Genomic DNA, 26,599 nt, shown 5'->3' with positions numbered 1-26,599 from the left:
CCCTCTCTCCCTCGCTCCGTCTCTCAACATGAAGCCGCACAAGAATTCCACGAGCAACTTGTTTCCGGTTCCGATAACTATTTGCAGAGCCTTCCATGTGCGGGGCAAGAGTGATGCATAATACGAACGTTCTAATCCAGCTGTAATATTTTCATTCTGCTTTGGTAAAAGACGGGGATGGAGCTAGTGTCTTTTTACTTTGAAATAAATAGCTGGGATCATATCCATTCCATGCGTCATGCTGGGAATTCTAAATTTTTCTCTCTATAAACTTGAATAGGGGTGCATTTCCCCCCGAGAGTTCTGTTGCTGGAGGAAGCTTTGCAGAGGATGGAATTGGGGGTTGGTTTTTATTATTTAGGAAGCTGAGCTGTGAGTCCATGAAAAGAGATGAAAAAAGCAAGAACTTAAGAGCACCATTCAGTTGTATTTATCAGTAAGCCTTTGCTAGGGAAATTCGGTGGTCTTGCCACTTCATAATCGAATAACTTCTTAGGGCTTCCGCCTCATTTGTCCCTCACATGGAAAGTTCGGCTGCAACCGAGAACCAGAATTATAGCTTCATTTTATGGCGGCCACAGCTCTAGAGCAGGGGAGTCCCCGCGCTGGCTAGTCTCTCTGTCATTTCTAATGGAAACCGCGTTAGCAATTACCGTGGTTTAGCCATAGAAATGGGAAACCGCTTTCAAGTCATTGGATTGCTCTTAGTTTCTCTTCTGTAACCCTCGTGAGGCGGAGTGAACTCCGCCCCTTTCAGAACCCAGGCACCGCCGTCCTTCCGTGGAGCTGCTCTAGCCGGGTTTGCCCAGCTCTATCTCCCTCCTCCCATGACCATCGAAGGCGGCCGCTCTGTCCCAGTCGTGTAATGGGCTCTGTGCTCACTGTTGGGCTGTTATGAATATTCCAGAGAGGATATGAATATTCATCAACACTTTGTGTGAGGCGGGACCAGAGCAAAGCCCTGGAGGCGGATGCGATTCCCGTGGACCTTGCTCTGCTGCGTGCGATTCCGGCTCGGGAGTTTGGCGAGCCTCGGTTTGCGGTCTCTGCTAATTCATGGCTCCCGGGACAGCGGCGCCAGGGAGCGACCGGTGAGCAATTTGGGTTGACCACAGTGGATGGGGTGGGAGCGCGCGGGGAACGAGGCAAAGAGCGGCGGTGTTAGAGGACGGCTCGCTCGGCGTGGAGCCCTGAAGCACTCATTAGGAACCTTGAGTCTGGCCCTCCGCTTGCTGCCCGTGGGCCCTTGCTGCAGAAGAGGCACAGGGGCCCTGGGGATCTCTCTTGCATCCCCTTCCCTGGATTAGCTGCCTTGCTGCCCCCTCCTGGTGCTCTTTTTGCCTGAGAATTTTTCCTGAAAACAGATGCTCTTCCCACTCTCCAGCAACCCCATTACAAATATGGGTCTGCTTGGAAGACGGGGTTTTTGAAGATGCACAAAGCATTTAAAGACTATGTGAATTTGCATATGCTAATATGTGCCTTCTTTTGTTGTTCCTGTGAGCCAGAGCCCCGAATCTTTACCTGGCATTACCTGTACTTTACACTATTGCTGGGGCAAAAAGACGTGAGAGCTGCTCCTGGTGGCTCAGAGGGAGAAAACGAATTGGTGGAGGTCATAAGGAAGACCAACACAATGTAGAACAATTATTATGGTAGAAGTTTTCCAGAACCACAGTTTTATTTATGTATTTATTTTATTTCTGCCCCGCCTTTCTGCTAAAGAATGGTGATCAATGTGACTGACAATTAAAATATAGAATTAAACTTAATTAAAACAGAATATAAAACAAAATTAAAATTTTTTTAATTTCTCATATACTGCCTGCTTTCCTTCCAGGGGGCTCAAGGAAGCTTACATAATTCTCTTTCTCCTCCTCTCAGTATTATCCTCATAACAACACTGTGGGGTATGTTGGGCTGAAAGTTTGTGCCTGGCTCAAAGTTACCCACTGAGCTCTATGACTAGAAACCTGAGTCTCAGTCCCACACCCTTAAGCACTTGACCACACTGGCTCTAAATAAATAAAAATAATAAACAACCAATTTTGTTGCTTATTCTTTGCCAAGTTGCATATCTGTCAAAAAGCCATTACTGGCAGCATTCAACAATTTAAAATTAAAGTCTTACAACAAGAACATTAAAAATGGAAGAAAAAAATTAAGGGTGCAAGCAAGGATATGTTTAGGTACTTAGTTTGTGCATGCTGGGAGATTTAAGTCTCTTTTCTTTTTCTTCCCAAACTTGCATAGGAATGTGACTTAAAACATTAGCTTAAAGTGAGTAGGGCCCAACTATAGCTCTTGGGAAAACCTTTTCTACAGTTTGGGGTCAACACATGGCAGATAAATGCACCTCTGTGGGTCATAGTGCCATCACATAGGACTGTCCTGCAGATGTTAGAACTCTGGCAGATTCATAGAAAGATTGGTAGACCCTTAGATACCCAGAGCACATGTCAGCTGCATTAAGAACATAAAAAATCACACTGGATCAGACCAAGGGTCCATCTAGTCTGGGACCCTGTACACACATGGCAAACCAGCTACCCACGTAAGGCCACCTTCTGCAGAAGCAAATAGTAACCCTTTGCGTCTCTGAAGCAAATAGCAACCCTTCCTGCAGGCTTCTCCAGATGGGTGCCCTCAAATGTGTTGGGACTGTGGCTGCCATAATTCTTAGAACATGCTACATAATTCCTATGGGCCATGCTGCGTGGGAATTATGAGAGCTGCAGTCTAACGCCAGGCACCATGTCAGACAAGTCTTTCTAACTGCTTTTATTAATGTAATGTCTTAAAAGGAAGAGCTCTTATTCTCGGTACCAAGTTTCCTATTCAATTTTGAATAGCTGACAGGGTGTACTTAACATTCTATGTAAAAATTACTTCATAGCTACTATTATGTCTCAGAAATTAGGGTTTGTACTCTTAATTATATCATTGTTATTAAATATACCTGTCAGGTCAGAACACTAAAAAAAAAGGCTCATGTATATATGGGTAATTAAATTAGATTAATTTTTAAAATTATATCTTCAAGAAGGTACCTTCTTATTCAAAATGTCCTGACTAAATCAAAGTTTATTCATTTTTCTATATATTTTTAATATGTGATATCAAGGTTTTGATGTGCATATTTTATGCAACATGCTTTCCTCATTCATTGATAGGCAAAAGCTTTCTATACTTTTGAGCTGGAATTATACAGTTTCATACCTGTTTGTGAGCATTTTATCTTTGAATACCATCCAGTTCATCTTCATTCATTTTTAATACCAATTAAACTTATTGTGGCAAAATAAAGCAGAATTCATAGTGAACCTTTACTTTCACTTTCATTTTCAAATTCTTGCTTGTCATTAAAATTTAGCATTTCTCTGTCATAATAAGGAATCTTATTTTAAGAGAAGTGGGCTAGTAATTTTGCAGTAGCTTTATCAGCAAGTCTTCTAAAATAAAATCAGTTATTTTCTAAACATTCAGGACACAGTTTCAGAGGCAGGGCTTGCTTGAATAGTCCTGCAACATTCCTCCTGCATTTTCCAGCTGGGAGTTGGGGTTGCAGGTCTTATTTGACCCCTTTCCCCTGATCCACAGCTTGGCCTATTAGCTGCCACCACCCTGCAGTGTTACAATGAAAATAATCTGCTGTAAATCTTTGAGAAAAGCTGTAGCAGCATCCAGGGAGGAATTAAGAGCACATCACTGGGATAGAGGATAAATGCCTTAAGGGTGCATACTCTACCTTAGATCACATTAAATCAGGGGTCCTCAAACTTTTTCACCAGAGGGCCAGTTGAAAGGTGCCAGAGCTGGCCGCGGGCCGGAAAGGTGGTGCCAGCAGTGTGGGCGGCGTGCTGGGGCAGGATGCATGGCGAGGAGAGGTAAGGTAAGGTGCAGGTGGGTGCGCGGCGAGGCGAGGCAGCGGTGGGCACGCACTGCAAGGCGGGCACATGGTAGCGGCTTGCTCGCTTGCAGATCATTTTCGAGCAAGCGAACTGCTGCCTCCCCACACGTGGCCGTAGTTTGAGGACCCATGCATTAAATAGATTATTTATCCCTCAAGCATGTTCTAGCCGTGTGGTTAAAGAACAGCAGAGAATGGATTATTTCCTGTCTTATTTCAGGATTGGAAGTAATTTAACAGACTCAGTATATGTGGCAAATCTGATAGGGATGTTTTCCTGGATGCTGTTGGTGCAAGTTTCTTAAAGAAGTAAGAAACAAGTGAAGAAAAGGAGCTGTAGCAAAAAAGATTGAGTTGAAGTTTAGTTTATGGAAGTTTTAATACTCACCCCAGCAAATTAGCTGAAAGATCAAGCTATCCAAATTGCATGGATGGATAAATAAATAAATAAATAAATTCTGGTAGATTTTTTTTTAAACTATTCTACTGGTATATGTGGGACTTTCTTTGCCACTGTGCAGAATGCTGGTTTTTCCATATTCCCCATCTACAGTGCAGGAGCCTGATGGAAGGAAGGGCAGGGATACAAATATCTCTGTAAAAATGCCTTCTAGTACTTCCTTGTCACACTGCAATGGGGTGCTGCCTTGGCATGCTAGCACAATCATACACAACAAAGGAGTAAGAGTAAAAAAAAGGGGGGGATTTTGCAAAATAAAGGTTCCCTGCATCTCACAGTTGCAGAGAGCCCATTCAAACTTTTCACATCATTTATATAGCTTTCCACACAAAGGATGTCAGAAGCTTTGGTTGGCTATAATTTGCCCACAGTACAAGTATTCTTAATACACCTGCTCGCAACTATTTCTACCAATTAACATTTGCTGATGCTCCAGCCTTTACCAGTTAAAACTATGCTTGTTACTTGTAGTTTCTCATTACCTGAGTCTCCCTTATCACTTCATATATGTCCTGTGTGCCTGAAGGTTATGGCTGTTTCTGCCCATCCAGAGATCATCCTGTGTCCCCTTCATGGACTCTGGAGCATGGACTCAAGACAACAAAGTTTTGCTTCCATTTTCTGTAGCCCTTTGGTCTATTGATGCTACCTCTGGTCTTCAGGGGAAATTTCTTACCAAACGTGAAGAAGATTCTTCATACTTATCAGAATGATCCCCCCCCCCCCCCGCACTCCACCGCTAAACATTTCCATTCCTGCTCTACAGGGAGTATTCCAGAATTTAATTTGTCTTTCATGGTAGTAATCTGATTTGCAAATAGCTGGTTGTTTGTGTGGCAATGTTTGCTTGATTATATCACTGCTGTCCTTGTATGGATCTCTTGCAGGCCCCGGCCCCAGCTAGACTGGCAGTTCCTCTGGCGTTTTCTAAAGATTCAGGCAATTTTATTTCCTTCTTGCTGCTCCAAGAATGTGCTGATGTTCCTAACCTTGCTTGTAGTTGCACTGCTGGGTAAGTGGGAAGACAGCTAAGAAGGTACTGAGAGCTTCCTTCTGCCATGCACTGTGAACTCTTATATCAGCACATTTTTAATATTAATTCTCCTCCCCACCATCCTATTTACCTCCCATAGAGCAGCTGATCATCTTCCAGGTGGGACTGATTCCCAGCCAGTATTATGGAGTTCTGGCCAACAAAGACATTTATGGATTCCAGAAAGTGACAGCAGTTGCTCTGGTTCTCATTGTCCTGAACTCTGTGGTAAGAGAAATATCTTTTTAAAACAGCATGGCCTCTTTTTGTAGTTGTTGTGTGAAAGGAGGCTAGAGCACTTGATATCTTTCATACAGGTTTGCCCTAAACATACTTGAATATGTTTATCCTGAGGGTCAAACTCCATGGTACATTAATTAATTTTTAAAATTTGCTTCATGCTGCCACTTTTATTCTGAAGAAGTAGTTAGCGGAGTCCCAGTCAGACACTCCTCAGTCTGGATCAGGCCCACCCAAACTTACTCTTTGTATTTCCTGTAAGCAATTTTTTAAAAAGTGTGATTTAATATAACATATAGTTTGACCATTATTCTCAAAAGTAAACAGACAGGTTCCTCTGTATTTGAACAGAGATCTGTAGACTTAGCAACATAATATGTATACCTTCTTACTGGGCTAAATAATTTTTGGTCTTTGCCCCCTTAGAATCTGCTTGTGTTGATGATGAGAGAAATATATGCATATGCCTTTCATTCTCACACAGCTTGTATCCCCATGATGGTTTACAAAAGTAGGAAACCATTTTCTTAATTTATTTTGAACTACATGCTTCTAAATTATTCTTAGTGCTACCTGTATGAAAAAACACCAAGCTGCAAATATACATACTTATATGAATTTACTAGAAAACATTACATAAGGCAGGCAAGTGCTATCTAAAGCAATGGTAGGAAACATTTCTAGGCCAGAAGTATCAGAAGTGGGCAAATAGCACCCCAAACACTATGCCTATGCATGTCTATTCAGAAGCAAACACGATCATGTCTACTCAGAAGTAAGCCATCCAAGCCTCTGCAAGAAGCAGAACTCCCCTGTCTCTGCCTTGCAGGGGGGAGCGATGTGACCAGAGATAAATGTTTTCTCCAGCAGAGAAAACATTTATCTCTGAGAAAGAGCCTTTTTCTGAGAAAAAGAGAGAAAGAGAGCCTTTTTCAACCCTAAAGGAAAAAGATTATCCCCATTCCCCTGCTGTTTGGTGATAATAGCTTTTCCCTCCAGGCAAGAGGGGGTAAGGCCAAAAGAAGAACTTGCCAGGCTCAATGGGGAATACCTGAGGGTCCAAGGTTCTCCATCTCTGCTTTATGCAATTGTATACATTCATATACATACATATATACGAATGTATACATGTCATAGAAATAGATACAGATGCAGATATAGATTAATATATTGGAAATAGATACAGATGCAGATATAGATTAATATATTGATAGGTGAAGGGTCATTTTTTTCCTTTCAGTAAAAGCTATTTCTGTGGCTAATTCTTCCAAGTTAAATAATTAATTTTAGGGGAATGGACTTCTTGTATGAGCGGTAAGAGGGAATGCATATAATACTGCAAATCAGTTGACTTGAGCAGAGCTCCTGCTCAGAATTAGGAAATCCTTGCTAATGGAAGTTGATCTCTGGTAGTTCAGCCTGCCATACGTTTTATGATTCACAGTATAGGCAGCTGTACAAACTATTACATGCCATAACAGTGGCTGAAGGTATTGTATCATTCAGTCACATTTAGTCAGCCTTAATATGTTAAGACCCTGGTGGCCAACCTGCAGCATGTCTGCAACAAGTGGCACAGGGAATGGTAGCTGTGACATGCTTGAGCAGAAGTTGGAGGGTCCTCAGAGTGAGCTATAGATTTGAGAAGACCTAAATTGCTGCTAAGTATCTCCAGGGCTATGCTGTTACCTGCTCGGCTATCTAGAGGTGAAACTATGCTCAGTTACCTTGAGGTGGAGGTGCTTTTGCACTGAACCTGTACTTAGTGCACATCACAATGGTGTTGCATGAAACTGTGAACTTGTTGTGATGGGTTTGTCACCACTGCATTAAGTAAGTAGTGAAGTGCCCTGTGTTAGAATTCCGCTGCAGATGACTCCTTGGGGATTGCTGAGAGCGGAGTCCACTGCTTTCTGCCAGAAGGAGAGCCTGGGACTCCTCCAGCCATTTGACCAGAGGAATTTCCTTAGCTGAGTATTTCTGTCTCACTGTCATTCTCCCTTTCCCCATTTTTGAGTTTCACTTCTCTCTCTTCTCTTTCTCAGCTTAAGAGTTTCGACCAGTTCATCTGTAAGCTCATGTATGTGAGCTGGAGAAAGACTCTCACTGAATACCTCCATGGTTACTACTTTCAGGGTCAGGTGTATTATATCTTGAATGTGCTGCATCAGGAAATTGATAATCCGTAAGTTTGTCTGTAGCCTACAGGCTTCTGCTGTACAGACGTAGCTAGTCCTCCTTTTTTCTCTCCTCTAGATGTCCATAGACACGTCCTGATTAAGGATTAGTGGTTAAAGAGATCATTTAATTTGCTTTTGTTTTTTATCATGTGCTGTCTGTCCTGTCCTCCACACACTATATTTGAAGTAAGCTAAACTGTAAAAACTAAAATACAAAAAAAAATCAATAATTATTTTGTCCATATGGAATTTCTATTGGGGGAAATATATAAAGAGATGGATAGAGCAATAAGATGTCAAAAAGTTCAAATATGTTAAAAGCCAGTACAGTTTTTGCTTTAGAGGATTTAGAGGGGGGTTTTTTTGTTAAAATATACTCCCAACTAAAATGCTACCTGATATACAGAGGGGTGCAAAAGTAGGTATACAGTTTTTATTATGTAAAAACAATAGCTTTATTAAGGATGACATACATTGCAATTAAGTACCATCTCTTAAGTGCTCAAATTGCTGGCCTTCAGCATTTACACATTTCTGTAGTCTGGTTTCTACACTCAAGCACACTTTGGCGCAGGGTGAGGAACTCTGTATAACTCTTATAACTGTATACCTACTTTTGCACCCTCCTGTATATGGAATCATTTCCTGGGCACCAGTGCAATTCTGTAAGCTGCTATTCAGTAGTAAGTTCCTCTGAATTCAGGGTAAAATGATACAGGATTACAGCTTAACACTTGCTTTATATGCAGGGTTTTCACCAGAGTAATTGGAGGAATAGCCAGGAACAGCTAAAGATGCAGTTTCATAGACTACACTTCTTAATTTTTAAGGACTTTAAAAGGAAGGAAGCTCTGAAAGAGGAGTCTGTCTTTCTTCCTATATATAAACCTGTAGTCTCACATCTGGAGGCTAAGAGATATTAATACTTACATGGTGGCAACCCTTTCAAGTTTGTTGGTACAGGCATACTGGTTTGTTGTACATTTCCAGTAGACGTAAGGTAAAATTTTGATTGATTTATTTATTTTATAATGTTTTACAATTATCTTTTTATATATCTTGTTATAATTCTGTGGTAATTCACAGAGCCCTGTTATCTGGGCAGCTCACCGTATATTAAATAAAATACGGTGCATACAAAGTAGAAAATGACTTGACCATTGTACTTTACAACTGGACTCCTTACACCAGCTATCTCAAACCTGGTGCCTTCTAGATGTTTTGGATTCCAATTCCCATCAGCCTTAGCAAGCATGACAGTGCTTAGGAATGCTGTGAGTTGTAGGCCAAAATATGTGGAAGTCACTGTGTTGGGGAAGCCTATCCTATGCTGTATAGAAGCTGGTTTCCTCCTTCTAAATCCTTGTCCGTACAGCAGAGATAACTATGCACATTTTGTGTTGGAGGGTGGGCTCTGTCATATCAGAGCAAGAAGAAAATAGAGTTTCCCAGTAAGCACCAGTAGCCAAGTTGGTATCTGACTGGAAATACACTGTTGCTCAGCAGTTGTGTGCAAGCTATACATTAGAAAAAGAAAGCAGCCATTAGCCCTAAAATTAGATCATTGTTCCATTCCATGAATAAACTGTTGTTCCAAATATATTCAATTTTCTGTATTGCCGTTAGCATCATTGTGGCATATACCAATTTCAGCTCTCTCTTTACTGAGCAGAGACCAGCGAATCAGTCAGGATGTGGAGAGGTTCTGCAGAGAGCTGAGCTCCATGGCCAGTAAGCTGATCATCTCACCCTTCACCCTTGTTTATTACACCTATCAGTGCTTTTACAGGTAAGAGCAGTCTCAGTCTAGGGCAGGGTTGGCAACCCGCGGCTCTGGAGCCGCACGTGGCTCTTGAACCCCTCTGCTGCTGCTCCGTCACTCAAAACACGCACTGGCACAGCCGCTGATCTGCTCGAAGCTCCACTCAGGAACGCAGCCCCTAGCTAGTTAAATAAATCAGCTAGTTAAGTAAATCTCTACATTCCTCTGCTAAACAAACTTCCTGCAGGCTCTCATGTTACAGAAAACTGCTGAAAAGAAAAGAAACCATATAATGATAAGTGGGTAGATTCATTTGCTTTTACTGCTGACGAACTTATGGGGTTTGCTGTTTAATGCATGCAGCCCTTTAGCACTGACTTTGACTCTTCAGGAAGCTGTTCTCCTATTCAAAATATATGAAAGGAGTCCTACTAGTTTATAATGTAAGATTAAAAATAACAGTTTTTAGTGACTGAACAAGAGCCGCAGCTAAATCATAATGAAGATATGCATAGCATTAAAGTAAAAAACGATATATGCAGTGTTATCTTCATTTTAGATGTCCAAAGGATTTTGCGGCTCCTGGTGTTTTCTTTTGTGTGGGAAATGGGTCCAAATGGCTCTTTGAATGTTAAAGGTTGCCGACCCCTGGTCTAGGGGAAGAGATCCCCAGGGCTGAGCCAGGCCACCAAGAACACCTGTCTGTCTGCACACAGTGCTGTGAATTGAAGGAACGGGGAAGATGGTTAGGGAGATAGACAGTTGAATGAGCTGGAGAGGGGGAGGCAATATGGGGCATGTGTTAGAGTGAAAAGCGATATAGATCTAGGGAAGGAGAACTCAAGATCAGAGCAATGGAACTTCTGGATGTGAGAGAGCAAGACAATAGGGGAAATGATGTGGAAACAACAGGGTATAACGTCACAGTGTATTATGGTCAGTGACTAGATTGCCCTTTTAAAAAAAACAATGTACAAAGTATGACCATAAGTTAAGATATTCCAACTATTAAGAGGCAAAATAATAGTAGACAAATGATATCAAATTGATTAAAATTGCCTGTTGCAATATCTAATTAAAATTTTGAAACATTTCCTACAATATCTTTGTGGATCTTACAGGCAGCTGCGAAAAACCTAGCACAACAAACTGTGAACTGGGCATTGATGCCTATAAGAAGTTTCCTGGCCACCTTCTAAAGAGATGGGAAATAAACTTGGTCCATATTTTTAGATAAAATGGGCAATAAAAAATAACATGTTCAATTGTTTCAAGTTTTCCGGCACCACAAGCAAACCCTCTCCGCCATTTGGAGGGGGGGGTTCATATAAATAACGGGGCTGTTGTGTTTGTGTATCCCCTCTGATTTTCCATATCATCAAACCTACTTGTTTTGTAATGCCCAGCCCTCAGACATAAATTGTATTCATTGGGTACTGAGGTGAGGTCATGGGAGGAGGAGGAGGAAAGCTCATGAGGGTACATGGCATGCTTTAGTTCCAGCAACTTAAAATGTTTTCTGAATGTCATTGTATCTTTGGGAATAGCATATGTAAGTGCATGGCTAGATAGCAAAATTGGAAGGGAATGGGGAGGGGCAGGACAATGAGCTAATATTTCCAGGTGGAAGAATCTCTCCTACTTCAATTTAGATCTGCTTTCCACTTCTGGAGGGTGCCAGTTTGGGGGAACATGGATTTGGATCAAAAGGTCACTCTTTGTTCAGAAAAGCACAAATGTTGTTTGATAGAAGAAAACCTCAGCAAGGTTTACTCTGCAGTAATGATTTCTCTTTTGTGGAATTTGGGGCAGTTAATAGGCTTCTTGAAACAATATTGCAGCCATCAAACCTCAACTGGACTAGGGCATAGTGAATTGCTTTTCCTCCAATTTAAAATGGATCTACTTACTATGACACACACTGACACAAAATGTCTGAATAAACTTATAGCAAAGCATGATATGTCTGTGCCATCTGAACTGTAGCATAGATTAGCTTCTGACAGATTGATATGTAGTCTTACATAGCCACATTTGTAAACCTCTCTCAATTTCTTCCTTTTAGTACTGGCTGGCTGGGCCCACTGAGTATCTTTGGATATTTTATCATTGGGACCATTGTCAACAAAATCCTAATGAGCCCCATTGTTTCAAAACTGGTGCACCAAGAGAAGCTGGAAGGTGATTTCAGGTGAATGTATTCAACAGGTTTTGTAATTGATTTGACTGTAGCCCAAAATTGTATGGCAGCCACAGTCCTCTGTGGCTACCATACTATGGTGCCCAAATATTGGTTGTGATTTATGTTGAGTAAATCCTTGATATAAACCATGTTGGGAGATAGGCAAGAGCCTGGATGCCTTTATGGATGGAAGAGGCAATTCCAGACCCAATCAGACTGCTGATCAGCATGCTTACCCCATGTCCCTGCCTGCTTCACCTTTTGACTTCTGATGCTGCTTTGTGTCTGTTCTCCTGCCTATGTCTGAATGAACAATTATGCTATGGCAGAAATACAAATGGATTTTGGAAAGATGCTGATCATCTGATCCAGGCGTGGGCAACTTGTAGCCCTTCTAATGTTGCAGGATGACAATTTCCAACATCATTGGCTATACTGATTAGAATGATAGGACTTGAAACCCCAATATCATCTGGTAGGCCCCAAATTGTCCACCTCTGGCTAGTCCAAGGAATGATCACACTGAAGTGAATTATTTTCTTTGCTTTCCACAGGTTTAAGCATATGCAGCTACGGGTGAATGCTGAATCTGCTGCTTTCTACAGGTAAGACTATGCTTCTCTTCTTAATAGCTCATCTTGTAACACCTTTTGGGTCTTGGAAGCAAAGGAAGAAGTATGTACAGGTGCCTGCTTCTATCTTCACTTGCCTGCAGCTCTTTCCTAGGCATTCAAGCTCTCTTCTGTTTCTACTGCCCAGGGCTTCCTAATACCTGATACTCCTGTATCACAGGACAAGGATAACTCCTGTGGTAGGCTATGTTACTTTCTTAAAGAAAAAGCAAAACAAAAGCTGTATATGTCGTACGTAACGTACCAACCCAGTGCCCATCAATGCTGCCCAAGCATGATGTGAGTTGTCCAGCACATTTGGAAGGCACTTTGCTGAGGAAGGCCGTTTTATGGTCTCAACAAATTAAGTTGAGTAGGCATCCAGCACAAAAGTTGCAAAGGGCCATGCATGTCAGAACACGCACCTGTTCTTTCCCTTCCTGCTGTATTCAGGAGCATGTATCATTGCCCTGTGCTCTAAAAAGTATTCAAAGGCCAAATATGCTATTATGAAAGACTTTAAGAAATCCATTCTCCTTCCATTTTAATGTTAGCTCCACTTTCTTCCACCAGGCCTGTGTTAATGAAAATAATCACTTTCCCCTCATTCCTCCTTCATTCATTTCAGTTCATTCCTCTAATTTAATCCCCTCAGAACAAATAGCCTTATCTATGTCAGCCTTAAAACTCCTTGTGAGGTCTTTCCCGTTCTGGTGATGCTCCGGGTGCGAAAATATGTTGCTGTTCTCCCACCATCACTTTAGTCTCACAGTAGTTCCAGTCAGCAACCAGGTCCACAAATGTTATCTTTGGAAACCAATCATTTATGTTGGCTGTGATCTTGCCCTTTTCTCACCTTAGTGGTGGCGAGGGGGCACCATCTCTAGCATTATTTTGGGCTTAGAAGGCATTCAGAGTGCCTCTTACGTTTGGTCCAGGATCTGAAATGATGCTGCTATGGTTGCATTGCCTTGTGGAAGCTTTGCAAGTGCCACTTCAAGCTCAGGAGTCCAGCTGTGTCAATGCAGGGATGATCCCCTAGCCCTGTTCCCCAGCCCCTGGACTAAAAGAATCATGGACCCTCATGGCCAGCAAATGTTTGGATCCCTCATGCTTTCAATTAGTCTGCTGTGTTGCTTAGGCCGGCGATGATGACTCAACTGCTATAAAGCAGTTGTAGGGGTGCTGGCATTTGATTCCAGAGTTGTTAGGAATACACAGTTAGACTATGTCTGCAAAAGGCTGTATCTAAGATAACTGAAGTAGCTCATATAAGCAGCACTTCTTCCCATTTCCTGTTTCCAGTTAGGTGCTGTGTTTGTGTCAGTCACTTTTTTAAACTAATATAAACGTCATTCTGTATTAATTACTTTGTTTGGGTAGACATCCTGTTATCTGGCCATTTGTTTTACCACATTTCATTTGATATCTATCCTATTCGCTGTTAAAAATAAATCTGAATATGCAGAGATTCACGCATCCCCAATAAACACTTTTAAAATCCCCCCTCCCCTTACATTACAGAGTCCCAGCTACTCCTGAATCCTCGAGACATCTGGTCATCTACCTCCACTGGTCCTCATAGAGTCTTTTGTTGCACTCCAGCAGCGTGCATGGAAGAGAGCTTAAGAGCATCCATGCTGAATCAAAGTCCAAATCTAATCCTATCTAATCCACCCCTCTGTTCGCACAATGGCTGACCAGCTGCCCATGGGAAGCCCACAAGTGGGGAGTGTGTGCTATTTTGTTCATACTACCTGGTACACAGAGGCAACCTGCCTCTTGTCCTGGAGATAATATAGGAGCACCCTGACTAGTAGCCTTTGATAGCCTTATCCCTCTAGAAGCTGGCCAGATAACCGTCTTTGTGTGTACAGATCCAGCATTGCTATTATTCTTTTTTAGTTACTCAATTAATAGAGCAAACTGCAATACTGAAATCAGAAAGTGCTCGTGCTCAGGAAATACGTGACTAGCACTGCAGAGACATAATGATGAGAGAGGGAAAGAACAGCTTCAGACTAAACTAGAATAAACATTCACATCACATCTGTTCTTCTGTTTCTTACCACACGAGGTCGCTGGTAGCAATGGAGCCTCATTGGAAACTAGTGCAATCATTTTGAGTTCATCACATTCCCTTAGTTTAGAGCAAGGGTCTCAAACTCGCGGCCCACGGGCCAATTGCCGGGATGGGCGGGGCACGGGGGAGGGGCCCGGCGGCCTCCAAAGCACTGGCGGCACCCGGGCCGGCCGTGGGATGAGCGGCCCACCACCACCACCGCGGTGGTGGAATACTTGATGCGGCCCAGCCTCACCCAGACTCTACTTCCAGCGGCCCCAGGTAAGTTGAGTTTGAGACCCCTGGTTTAGAGGTATCTTGAAGCAAAGGTGGAAAGGAGGCTCTTTTTTCACCATGTCCCTGTAACCTGCAAGTGGGGTGGGGATATTCCAGGAACGAGCTGAGTGCCTGTCCCCTCTTACTATGTTGAATAACAAAGTGTTGGATAGGTCCGGGAGCCTGCCTCACACTCAAACACACTTCAGTTCTCATTGAACTGAGCACATGGCCAACCTTTTACATCTAAATCCAAATTGAACTGTGCTGAAGCTGTTTCACAATTTCCAGGCACAGTTCAGAATTACTTTTGTTGTGACACGAAGCATCTTTAATAGCATGTGTGGGCTAGGTACAACAACACAGTCACCTTCCTTTATGTCCCATCACCATGGAAGAGATTGACTCTTTTAGATGGTAAATTTTGGGAGCTGCACCACCGTTTTGGAATTGGCTTCCCCTAAAGCCTGGCCAGAATTTAGACATCAAACAGTGTTATAGACTCCTTTTAGCTTTACCAGTGGTCTCGTCACTGGCTCCTTAATACATTTCCCCTGAAGAAACTGAACGTATGCAACTATTTGGCCAAGTTATCCCCTTGCGCACCTCCGCAGTTTGCCCCAGTGAACCCAGGCTGTGGGAATGATCATTGTACAGACTAACCATGACTTTTTGTGCTGCTTTGCAGATCTGCTGAGGTTGAACACATGCGTACCAACCACAGGCTGCAAATTCTCCTGCAGACACAGAGGGAATTGATGAACAAGGAGCTCTGGCTGTACAGTAAGCAGAATCCTCTCCCCATCTTAACTTAGAAGCTTGTGGGCATGACAATCTTATGGCCATATAATTGTTTTGAGTCTCCTTGCTCTCAGAGCTCGCTCTCCACACCCCTCTCAAGGAGACCATGCTTCCCCAACATCCCGAAAGCAACAAGTGGAAAGTGGCTTCAGGGGTGTTGCAGGCAGTAGGGAGGGGAGAAGACCAGCATTGGCAAAATGTGACATATTTTGGTGACATCGCAACTTCTTTTCTACTCCTCCAAAGCAGTGCAAGTCACACAACTGGAATCACCATCTAGCTGCTTTGCTGGATGGGAGGAGCATGGAGGTACTTTGGAGTAGCTTTATCTCCATGCTTTTTCCCGTGTGGGATGCCTGTAATCCTCTGAGTTTGGACGGTTACTGGCAACTCCACAGAATTGCACTGTAAGGTAACTTCATTAAACTCTGAATCTTGTGGGGGGATATGGGGTTGGGGGCAATAATTCTGAGGCAAACTATTGGCCAAGTGAGAGGTAGAAAATGGATTCCATGGAAAATGCAACAAAGGTATCTCAAAGGTCTCTGCATAGGTGCCAAAAAGGTTCCAACAAGAGGACCCGGAGAACTAGACTCTTGGACCTCTGACAGAATAGGGCCAAGATCTGAGATAAAAAGCAACTGGGTCTTGTGGATTTTGCTGGCTTAGGCTCTTTCAGAAAGTTTGCTGAATTTTTTGACACTGTGTATTGTACCAAATTAAGTTGGTATGTATTATCCTAAGTACCAGAAGCTGGAGCTGCACCCAAACCATAAGCTGTGGCTAAAGTGTAACAATACCAAAACATGTGCAAAGGAAAGAATCCCAAATTAACTGTTCTGTTCTGTTGTTATAGCCACATGTGGGCCAACCAGGGTTGTTATTGTGTGCTTCCCTGTTTTTTCCTTATCTGCACAAAATATAACAGAAATGACACACATCGCCCTGTGACTTTAAAAGGTCATTGTGAAATGGGGGATAAGGTATGAATGTAAGCAAACAACAGAAACCTCACTAGAGAAAGTTGTATTGACAGAGGAAGTTTTGTTAAGTTATAGTCATCAAATGCTTTGTGAAAACAGGCTTTGTTTTGTTTTTAATTTGGTTGTAGTTTAAATGGGGGCGATCCAATGTCTGCATGCATTGTTGTAGAATAGGAGATCCTTGCTATGCTATCAAGAAATTATTTGTAGAAGCAGGTTTCCATGTTGAGATGCTATCTTTTTGCATCAGATTCTGAGAATGTTGGAGGAAGAGATCTTGGCCCTGTTATCTGGGCAGAAATTCTCTTAGTAGCTTATGGTGATGTGTTTTCTGTTTAGTTGGGATCAACACTTTTGACTATCTGGGAAGCATCCTGAGTTACATAGTGATTGCTGTTCCCATATTTGGTGGTGTCTACCATGATCTGGATCCAGCAGAACTGAGCTCCTTAATTAGCAAGGTGAGTTTTGACAGTTCTTCTGGGTAAGAGCTGGTGTTTTTTGTGTTTGTCTTTCCATCCATCTGGGATTCCTTTAACAGCCATTGGACAAAGGACTCTAGAATTCTGACTTCTGAGGTTTCATTTCATTTCAAGCCATACGGACTTAGAAACATGCTCTTCTTTTATATTTTAAAGTATTGAAAGCTGAGATTCTGAGGCTATTCACTTTACACTCATATCAGGTTCAAGGCTTCTGCAGTGGTATCATGGAAGAACTTCTTCCTAGATGTTAGTAATAAAGGAAATGGTTGTCCTTCCCATATATTTGCTCTTATTTCACTATGAAAATTGCTGTTCTTTTCATGTCAAAACTATCAACCACAGAGTTGGAAGTGATTATTGATAATTTAGTCCAACCGTTTATCCAAAGATGAGTACTCTCTCATTGCCCACCATATATTATCCAAGCCACAGGATGCCACAAATAAAGAGCTGATGTACTGTAAAACAGTGGCCCCTCAAGCACTACTAATGGCCACTGTATCAATATTTCTACAGAAGATGATGCTACTTTCAGGGAAGCTGTTGCTATACAATGAAGAAGAAACCTGAAATGAGATCAGTAACAGCACACAGTCCAGCCATGAGATGTCTGCTGCTCCCACACACTGTCTGTTGGGAGACTGCCGATGCCAGTCTCTGCAGGTAGTAAGAGAGGCAGATTTATGGTTTCATCTGTTATGGAATGAGATGCCTTCTGTTCATAACAGGAGTGGCCTGAGTCAGTCCTTGGAGAAAGAATTTCTTGAGCTCATCAAAACTGTCTGAAACTAATCATGCAGATCTAAAAATAGTCAGGCCAGACTTTCCTCACTTTCCAGGAAGAAGCTTCTTTTAAGCAGGAAGGGGCCACCTAACTAGAGCAAAGGTGGATGGGTAGCTGGTTGTCATGACTCATGTGGGGGCATTGATCCCAACACTGCTGGGAATTGCTGTTGACCTTGGCAACAGACTATGACGCTAGCTGCCAATGGCTTTAGACCAGCTTTAGAAACAAATTATAATCTCTGATTCTCCTTCCATGTTGTTTTCATTCTTACATGCTCTTAAGTGCAATGTGGCAGAAATGTATTTTAAGATATAGAGGTCAGGAAGCCTCATATTTCAGACAAGTGCTCTGTTAAGCAGTGGTTCCTGTTAAAATGAGTCCTCATGTTATGTAAGTCGAGCCCTCTGTGTGCTAAATGGCAGTGGGTCACTGAGTGGGATACAGCCTTTAAGGCAGCCCCAGCAGACAGCTTGCACCAGTGGAACTCACTGTGGGGAGAAAATTCACACCCTGCTATGTAACCTCTAGGTTACTGTCTCCTTGTGAGCATCAAGTAGTAGTAATGCCACTTAAATCCATTTCAATTAAATCCAGTGTGTAACACAACAAACTAGAAAAGGCCAAGTTTATAGTATCAGGCAAGGGGTGTGTTAGCAACTCTTGCCCTATATATTGATTCCCAGCCCTTGGTGACTCTCAGTTTGCATATGATTTTTGTCTCTTGCAGAATGCCTTTGTTTCTATCTATCTGATTAGCTGCTTTAGCCAGCTCATTGACCTCTCCACCACTGTGTCTAATGTAGCTGGCTATACACACAGGTAGGTGCTCTTCTGTGTGACTCTACCTGAGAGGCAGTCAAACAGTGAGGGCCATCATCTATCTGTTCAGAGCTCCTGCAGAGCAAAGTAGCATATAGGTGTTGTTACAACAGCTTTTGTTCTCCTCTGAGGTGTGTCACAAGAAGAAACAGACATGGCAACCTGTGTCTTCTCTCCAGCATAAGATGCTGAACACCTGCAGTTAGAATCTATTGGGAGTGCAGAGGAAAGAATGTGAATTTTTCCTATTATATTTCTTAGTATCAGGGGGTTGGTACCTCAGTCTATCTGCATTTCAGGAGTCCAGTATGATTTCACAAGTTAACTAATTTAACTTAATACCTGAAGGAACGCCTCCTTCCTTATAAGCCCTCATGCCCCTTAAGATCTGCAGGAGAGGCCCTGCTCCAGGAAGGCTCCCTGAAGGAGGTAGAAAGGACATCTACCTGGAGTAGGGCCTTCTCTGCAGTGGCGCCCAGATTGTGGAATGCGCTCCCTGGAGAGGTTCGCCTGGCGCCAATTTATACTCTTTTCGGTGCCAGGTCAAAACCTTTTATTTAATTGTTATTTTAAAAAATTAGTATTTCATTGTTTTAACAGTGGGTTTTGATTTAATTTTTTACTGGTTATTATATAGATATGGATTGTTTTATTGTATTTTGATTTTAAGGATTGTAAGCTGTCCTGAGATGCCATGCATAAGGGACAGCATATAAAAAAATTAAATAAATAAATGATATATTAAGTAATTTACTTCCCTTCCTTTGAAGGCCAGCCTTCTCAACAAGTCTTTCCTGAGCTTTGCTTTTTAAAAATAGGAATTGCTCTGAGCATAACTGGTTCTCTCTCATTCTGTCCTCAATTACTCATTCTTTTGTATGTATGAAGAATTGGGGAATTGCAGGAAATGCTACTGAAACTTTCCAAGAAACAAAGAGATTGTGAATTGCAAGCTAAATGGGACTTCAGCAGGTAAGTAGTGATAGCGTCAAACATGGGATAGCCACATGCCACTGTGGCTACTGGAACCTTGGGATGGGGTGCAAATGGCTGCTGCACATCTTGGCCTTGCTTCTGGGGTAATAGGATCATGCTAGCAGGTGGAATCTGAAGCTCAGGTATTACTTTCCGTTTACGTATCTCTCTGTTGTGGTATGCAGTGCTTGCTGAGCACTTGGAACAAACATGGAAAAGCTACAGTGTGAAGTAGGAAACTGACTTATGGCAGGTTAGACTGTCTGTCTGTCCAGCGCCTAATTGTCTGCTCTGACAGTAGCTCTGTCCAGGTGCGGGTCTTTTCAACTCACCTGCTACTTTACCCTTTTTAAACTGGGGATGCCAGCAATTGAACCTGGGATATACTGTATGTTCTTGCAGTCACTTTTTATACTGATGACGTGTGTCAGTTGGCTCCCAGCCAAGATCCAGTTTCAGGAGACGCCTGGGCAAAGCCTTGTGGGTAGAGCTGGTGAGGACACCACAACATATGAATGATAGAGCAGGTGACAGGGACGTGGGTAAGATGCAAGCCCAGATGATGCCTGAAATCTGATCATTGGACCTCAAAACAGATATTGCAGGGCTGAAAAAAGATGCAGAAAAGGATTGGCATAACCCCATTATTAGGAAAGATTGCAGTGCTGGGACTGTTGAGCTTAGGAAAACAGTGAATAAGGAAAGACGTGGCAGAGGTGTATAAACTCACAATGACACTTTTTTATTCCTCCCTCAGAATGCTAGAACCTAGTGAAGCTGAATGGTGGGAAGTTAAGAAAAGACTAACAGTTACTTCTTCACTCAGTGCATAATGAAACTATGGCGTTCTACAAAAGTTGCAGTGATTGCCACCAACTTGGATGGCTTTAAAGGGGATTAGACAAACGCATGGAGAAGACCATCAGGGGCTATGAGGCCTGATGGCTTCATGTTCTCTTGAGTTCACCTCTCAGTTATTTGCTAGGGATGAGGAGCAGGAGGATGCTACAGTGCACATGTTTTGCTTGTTGGCTTCTCATAAACATCTAGTTGTTCAATGTTTGAAGAGGATGTTGGACTGGATATGTCCTTTTGGTCTGATCCAGTATGACTTTACATTCTTACTTGAGGGCAGCAGCAGTTGGTGCTGGACAAGCTATGGGTGAGAAGCACAGAGGTTTGCAGAGGAAGGAGGACTCCAGGCCCTGTGGCCCTTTTTTAATCACACCAAGAGTTCCTGATTATGACCCTTTTGAACTTGCTTAGGCCCCTCTTGAAGGGAAGCCATATATTTTGCTGAGCAGCTTTATGAATGATCCCCTTTTCTTCCTCTCCATGCTTCTGTAAAGGAAGCAGGAGCTGGAGTGGTTGGCTGTTAAGAACTGCTTCTGCAGCAGGATGCTATATAAGTCATAATTTTTGGTGGGTTTTCAAGTTGGATTTCTCAGGCCAGTGCATTTCTGCCCATTTCTGGCTGTGTGTCTGAGGGAGCTCTAATTCCAAGGTTCCTAAGTGGAGAACTGCAGTGATAACTTGTAGGTGCTCCCTTTGTGATGCTGCTGTAATATATTCCAAGGCTGTGCCTTTTTCTCCTTCCTTGTTCTTTCCCTTCTCTCTTTTTGGTGGGGCTTGTTACTTTTAGTGCTGCTAAAGAGGAGGTGGTCTCTAGCAAAATAGCTTTCCTGCTGGAGCAAGTCAGTCTCTCTGCTCCTCCTGAGAAGCTACTTATCAAGGACCTAAACCTGAGAGTCACACAAGGAAGCAATCTCCTGATTACCGGGAACACAGGCACAGGGAAGACATCTTTGCTACGCATCCTTGGTGGCCTCTGGGAGAGCACAGCTGGTGAGTCTGTCAGCCCCCTGAAGTGCTGCGTTGATGGGGAATCCTTTTAGCAGGCTCTGGGTGGACCACTGAGCCCTCATTTGCACAATGTTCAGAAACTCAAATGCAGCCCCTCTCGTGCCGAGCTGTTACTGTGGTTGCATGTTACTATGTTCAGGTAACAGGTTTTTCTCATGACCTATTCCAACCTGATGCATCAACAGATTGACCACCTGCTACATGCCATCCCAAATGGTGGGTCTCCCTGTGTGGAAAGCCAGTCTCACTTCACAATGCTGAGCAGGACTTGCTAGATGCTTCACCTGTTGCTACTTGCAAGAGAATGGGGTAAAGCTTTGATTCATGCACAACTGGACATGACAGGTGCCTGGCTCCCCAGGCAGCTAGAACTCTTGTGAGATCCTTATAAATTGCCACATGTGAAGTAAGTGGCATTTCCTTTTACACGTGTACATCACTTAAAATGTCAAGTGCCACTGCAGAGCTTGGCTAGTTAATTTGCCTTTGTTTGTTTTTCCATTGCCTGGACTCCTTTTCATGAGAGTTGGTGAAGCATCATGACTAACAGTGCAGTGTTGCACAGGTCTGCATGAAAGTTCATGAAATGTGTGCTTCTTGTCCTCACTGTGCCCCATGGAGAAAAGTTTTTATCTCTGAGACTGGGAGTAGTTTTAACTGCTAAGCAGAGCAAAGCACTTATCTCTGATCTGCTGCTGAAGATGCTGCCAAACTGGCTAGACAAAGCATCAATATTCTGCTTCTTTTTACCTGATCCCACAACACCAAACTCTCCAATACTGAGAATGCTCTTGTCCTGCTTTATCAGATTGTTGTAGGAATTATTGCGTTAATGTATGTGAAGTGCCTTACACTTCCTAAAGTAGTCATTGCCAAGTCATTATTTTGGTTACAGTTATGGCGACTGACATGGAAGTGTTGGGTCATAGACCTTTGTATGTAATTCTTTCTGTTTCATCGACACAGGGCATGTTCACATGCTTTCTTGTTTTGGACCCCATGGGGTGATGTTTTTGCCACAGAAGCCTTTCTTCACAGACGGGACCTTACGGGAACAGGTGAGTTACCTCACTGCCAGACTCATAGATGATTAGTTTTCCTGCTTGCCCCAGGCTAGTTCTTGTAATTCTAAAAAAACATTCTGGTACTTGTTGTCATAGTCCTTACATTTATCCACTACCTTTCTTCCTTTTTCAAGGAACTCAAGGTGGGTTACGTAGTCTTCCTTCTCTCCTTTTATCCTCACAACAACAAACCTGTGGGGTAGGTTAGGTGGAGAGGCTCTGAACATCAGGACTGAGTGGCAACTAGAACCTGAATCTCTAGAGTCCCAGTCCAGCACTCTCTCCACTATACCACATTGGCTGCCGTTATTGAAGCAGTAACCAGCTCAGCCTTAGCAGCAAGTAATCAGCCAGCCTTCAAACACATTGTATTAGATAAGGCCAGTGGTTAACATGGGATGTTAATGGAGGGACATTGTGGTGGCTTGTTCTCTTCAGCCTTTGTATGACTGTGAGGCTTCTTATCTGGAGTTTGTGTCTGATTTATTAATTTAGGTAATATACCCCCTGAAGGAAATCTATCCAGTTTCGGGTGAGTGGGAAAACATGGGAACAGTTGTCCCCAGTGGACTCAAAGTGCTTCTGCTTTCTGCCTATGTTGTGTGTCTCTCCTTTGCAGAGTTTGTCTGCATTGCATGAATTCACCTTGTATTCCCCTGGGTCTTTGGATATTAATTGCAGGGGTGCTCAGTATGTGGAGAACTGTAAAATGTCTCTCTTGAGCATACTCAGCTTTGGGAGCCATGAAGCCAAAAGAACATTTGAGTGAGTTATGTGTATTGCAGCAAGCTTATTTTTGGGTATGGATTGCACCCAGCCCTCATTCTGACTTCTGCATTGCAATCCTGTTGGCCACCAACAGTCAGTCTGGAGGTCAGTGAGCTCAGGAGTGAGCAACACACTGGCTGCATGCAGCCCCAGCTGCTTTCCCAGAGTAGCTCCTGCCACTATGGCACCACTGAATTTGGAACTGGTGTAACAAAGCAGTAGTAAAAGGTCAACTTTAGCTTGAAAGCAAGCCAGTCTTGACTTTTTTTACTTCTCTGTGGGTATGGTGGAGTTAAATTTGACCTTTCCCCCAAAACTTAGCAGCAAAATATACTGTGTGCTCTCCCTCCCTCCCTAAATACAGACACACACACATCCATAGTGTGTGTGTGTGCACGCACGCACGCATTGCTGCCAGCAATTTCCGTGGTGCTGTGATAGCAAGAGTGCAGCCCCCAGTGGGAGGGGCATCAAAAATAGGCCCAGGACCTTCCTGAGAAGCTGCCCACCCCTCTTGCAGGAGGAATCCAGTGAGCCCTAGAGGAGAATAGGCCCATTTTATTCACTCTAATTATCCCTCCACAAACTAAGCACCCCATCCCCAGGTGGCTGTTTCCATGGTCAAAATTTGCATCAGGCCCTATGGATCAATCTTTTGTCTTCATGTTATGCTTATTTCATACTATGGCTTCCCTATTTTAAAAGGGTATATTTTTAATTTTTTTCCGAGTTGCTGTGCACTGCTTTGATGGCTTTTAGCAGGAAGGCAGTATAGAAATAATACTGAACTGAATTATGGAGTTATTCTTTGCCTTGTATATAATTTGTTCTTCTCAGTCTGCTGCTTCACAATAATTATAAAGTAGCTGTCATACCAGTATCCTGTCCTCTGTGATGAAATGTTACAGCATCGTCATTGTACATCAACTTGACAGAGTTTCATAAGCAAAAATTTACACATGCCAGCTCTTAAATTGCTTACAGTGGTTCTGGACCAAAGTATTAAACCCAAGTGTTGGGGGCACTTTCAGAAAGGTGGGATGGGTCCAAATATGGCAGTCAAAGAACTGCTGCATTTTGCATTCAAGGTGACTTGAGGTGACTTGAATGTTTTTCCTCTGGCATTAGTACTTTAGTGGCTCACTGACAGATGCAAATTCTCACTTAATGTTGCAGGTTCAAGTGCTGTCCTTGCATGTGTGAGCCAGCCCCAGAATGATCAAACGGTGCATCTTTTTCTAGAGGACATTCTCTGGCTTGCTAGCAAATTGATTAGACTAGGCTTGGGCAGTGAAGTAAAATTTAGAACCACTTGAAGCAGACTTTCAAGCTGTTAGTAAGATGACATCTAAATAAAACAACACTTGATTAACTGGCAGCTGTGCTCTGCTTTCAGTTAGTCTGGAAGATCATCTTAATATAAACTTAATTCTTTTATGGTAAATAAATACTTCCAAGTAGCTTTGTAGGTTTAAAAACCCCTCTGCTCTGTTTCTGTTTCAATAGGTGCTAGCACACATGTCTATATTAAGCTGTTTCTCTAATGCAGGCATGCTGCATTCCTCTAGTTCTTTAAATAACTACTCTTCCCATTGTCTGTGTTTTCATACTCGGGTTTCCTGACTTTAAAAACTGATGTAGCTGTACCAAATGCTTGACTGTGTTTTAGGACAGTTAAATGAGAGTGCAGGTTAACCCTAAATATGGTTGATATTGCTATCAATCTTAACTTTTAACTGCAGGGAAACCTATTGGCAAGAAGTGACATGACAGAAGAGAGGGGCCTGGGGAAGAAGGCATTTGTGCTGGTTGGGAGCATCATATATCCACAAACCCAAATGGCAGAAACTTTCACATACTAAGAGCATTAATTATGGTTATTTGTGGTGTACAAATTATCTCCCCTCCCCTTAATTCCTAATTCCTGTATTATATGCTAGCAATTACCAGTCTGTTCAGTGCTGGGCATTATTCCTAAGTATTGCCAACTATTTTCTGACATTCCCCTCAAACTTAGGTACATCAGAGATGGGCAGAAGGTTGGCTGGGATCTACTGGTAGGTCCCTGGGTGATTTGCAGTAGATTACCAAGAATGTCTTACTGTCTGGTTATTGACAGAAGCAACAAAACAACATTTTTCCCACCTCAGTTGGGCTGCTGAAATGAAGAAAGTTTGAGAGAATCAGGAGTGGGGTTTTGCATGTGAGGGCTGTTAGCTCAGTTCTGTTCCAGTACTAAGAAAAGATTCCTAGGCTCAGAATATGCTTAGAGGCACCCTGCTCTTTAATTCTAAATGTGTCTCTTTTGTACCTGGCTCATTAGTGGATCTTGGGATTCCAAAATACATCTCATAAGTAAAAAGCTTGCCTACCTTTGATGTACATTATGTGATAACAGTATTGTTATCAGTACGGCTGGACCTCCATGTAATGTGCTTAGGTTTAGCCTGTTAACTTTTCAGATCTAAGCAGACCAAGGCCATAGAGTCCCCTGCTCAGCCATTTTCAAATTTCTTGGATGGTGCAGCCCCACAATTCTGTTGCTTTAAATGCAATTTCTTGCATAATAGGGTCTGCAGATGATGAAAGGATACTGAAATTCCTGGAGCTGACTGGGCTGGTGAGTGATCAGGGGAACAGTTTGTTCTTTATCCCAGTTTCAGGAAGAGAGTGGCTATAAATCAGGGATGTTCAACCTCAGATCCCTGCTAGTCCTCTGAGGTTCCCAGATAATCACTGCTCCTTCTCCTTTCTCTCAGCCACAAATTGTTTAGTGGTTTCCTGGCTTTTGTGTGTTTTCACATTCTAAAAGCTTGAAATGGCTCTACCAAGCCATAGTTATTGTCAGTAATGCCAGCCCCTGGAACATAGCCCCCAAGAGCTTCTCCAAAATGGAATCTGATCCTCAGGCAGAAAGAGGTTTGACACTCATACTAGAAATGCTCAGCAAGGTTTTCTTGTAATGTTGTTCAATTCTTTAAAAGAATGATGCTGAAATTACAACTTTATCAGCGATCTAGCTGCCTGGAGCCTTATCCTTGATTCCAGATATGCAGCATGAACGTTCTGAATTCAAAGACAACGCACCTCTAAGCATGGAGTATTTGGTATTCCAAAGGTTGGCCATGATAGTTAAAAGTAGTAGCAAAGCAGAATTCTGGCTCAAACTAAGTCTTCCCTGACTTGGCGTCCTCCAGATATGGAACCAGGTTGGGGAGGCCAAGGAGCATCATATGAACAAAACCAACAGAAACTCTGATGACAGAGATGATTGTCAAGACAGTATGTCAGAGAACATTTGGTCACGACAGAGGGATGGCACTGCCCACCAGGTGGGA

The 26,599-nt window shown here is 42.8% G+C and overlaps 1 protein-coding gene across 4 annotated transcripts in view; it reads left to right on the top strand.

The window, feature by feature from the left end:
• Nucleotides 1–669: 669 nt before the first annotated feature.
• The window catches only part of ABCD4 (ATP binding cassette subfamily D member 4), a 29,427-nt gene continuing 3,497 nt past the window's right edge, over nucleotides 670–26,599 (top strand). The window contains exons 1-15 of one of the 4 annotated variants that reach the window (XR_006415384.1): nucleotides 670–1,091; nucleotides 5,258–5,382; nucleotides 5,504–5,631; nucleotides 7,689–7,828; nucleotides 9,496–9,612; nucleotides 11,651–11,776; nucleotides 12,322–12,372; nucleotides 15,405–15,499; nucleotides 16,840–16,961; nucleotides 18,500–18,591; nucleotides 19,480–19,563; nucleotides 21,209–21,411; nucleotides 22,396–22,487; nucleotides 22,989–23,025; nucleotides 25,832–26,593. Coding sequence is in view for 3 of the 4 variants with exons in the window: in XM_044436796.1 (XP_044292731.1) it covers nucleotides 1,057–1,091; nucleotides 5,258–5,382; nucleotides 5,504–5,631; nucleotides 7,689–7,828; nucleotides 9,496–9,612; nucleotides 11,651–11,776; nucleotides 12,322–12,372; nucleotides 15,405–15,499; nucleotides 16,840–16,961; nucleotides 18,500–18,591; nucleotides 19,480–19,563; nucleotides 21,209–21,411; nucleotides 22,396–22,487; nucleotides 22,989–23,025; nucleotides 25,832–25,881 (1,497 nt within the window). In the remaining variant the exon portion in view is untranslated. The remainder of the gene's footprint in view (nucleotides 1,092–5,257; nucleotides 5,383–5,503; nucleotides 5,632–7,688; nucleotides 7,829–9,495; nucleotides 9,613–11,650; nucleotides 11,777–12,321; nucleotides 12,373–15,404; nucleotides 15,500–16,839; nucleotides 16,962–18,499; nucleotides 18,592–19,479; nucleotides 19,564–21,208; nucleotides 21,412–22,395; nucleotides 22,488–22,988; nucleotides 23,026–25,831; nucleotides 26,594–26,599) is intronic. The other 3 variants (XM_044436796.1, XM_044436797.1, XM_044436798.1) reach the window with 3 other exon arrangements.

Source organism: Varanus komodoensis, unplaced genomic scaffold (genome assembly GCF_004798865.1).
Source record: "Varanus komodoensis strain SLA01 unplaced genomic scaffold, ASM479886v1 scaffold3, whole genome shotgun sequence".
NCBI lineage: Eukaryota > Metazoa > Chordata > Lepidosauria > Squamata > Varanidae > Varanus > Varanus komodoensis.
The sequence above is the reverse complement of the archived record's forward strand: the minus strand, read 5'-3'. Positions and strand labels throughout refer to the sequence as shown.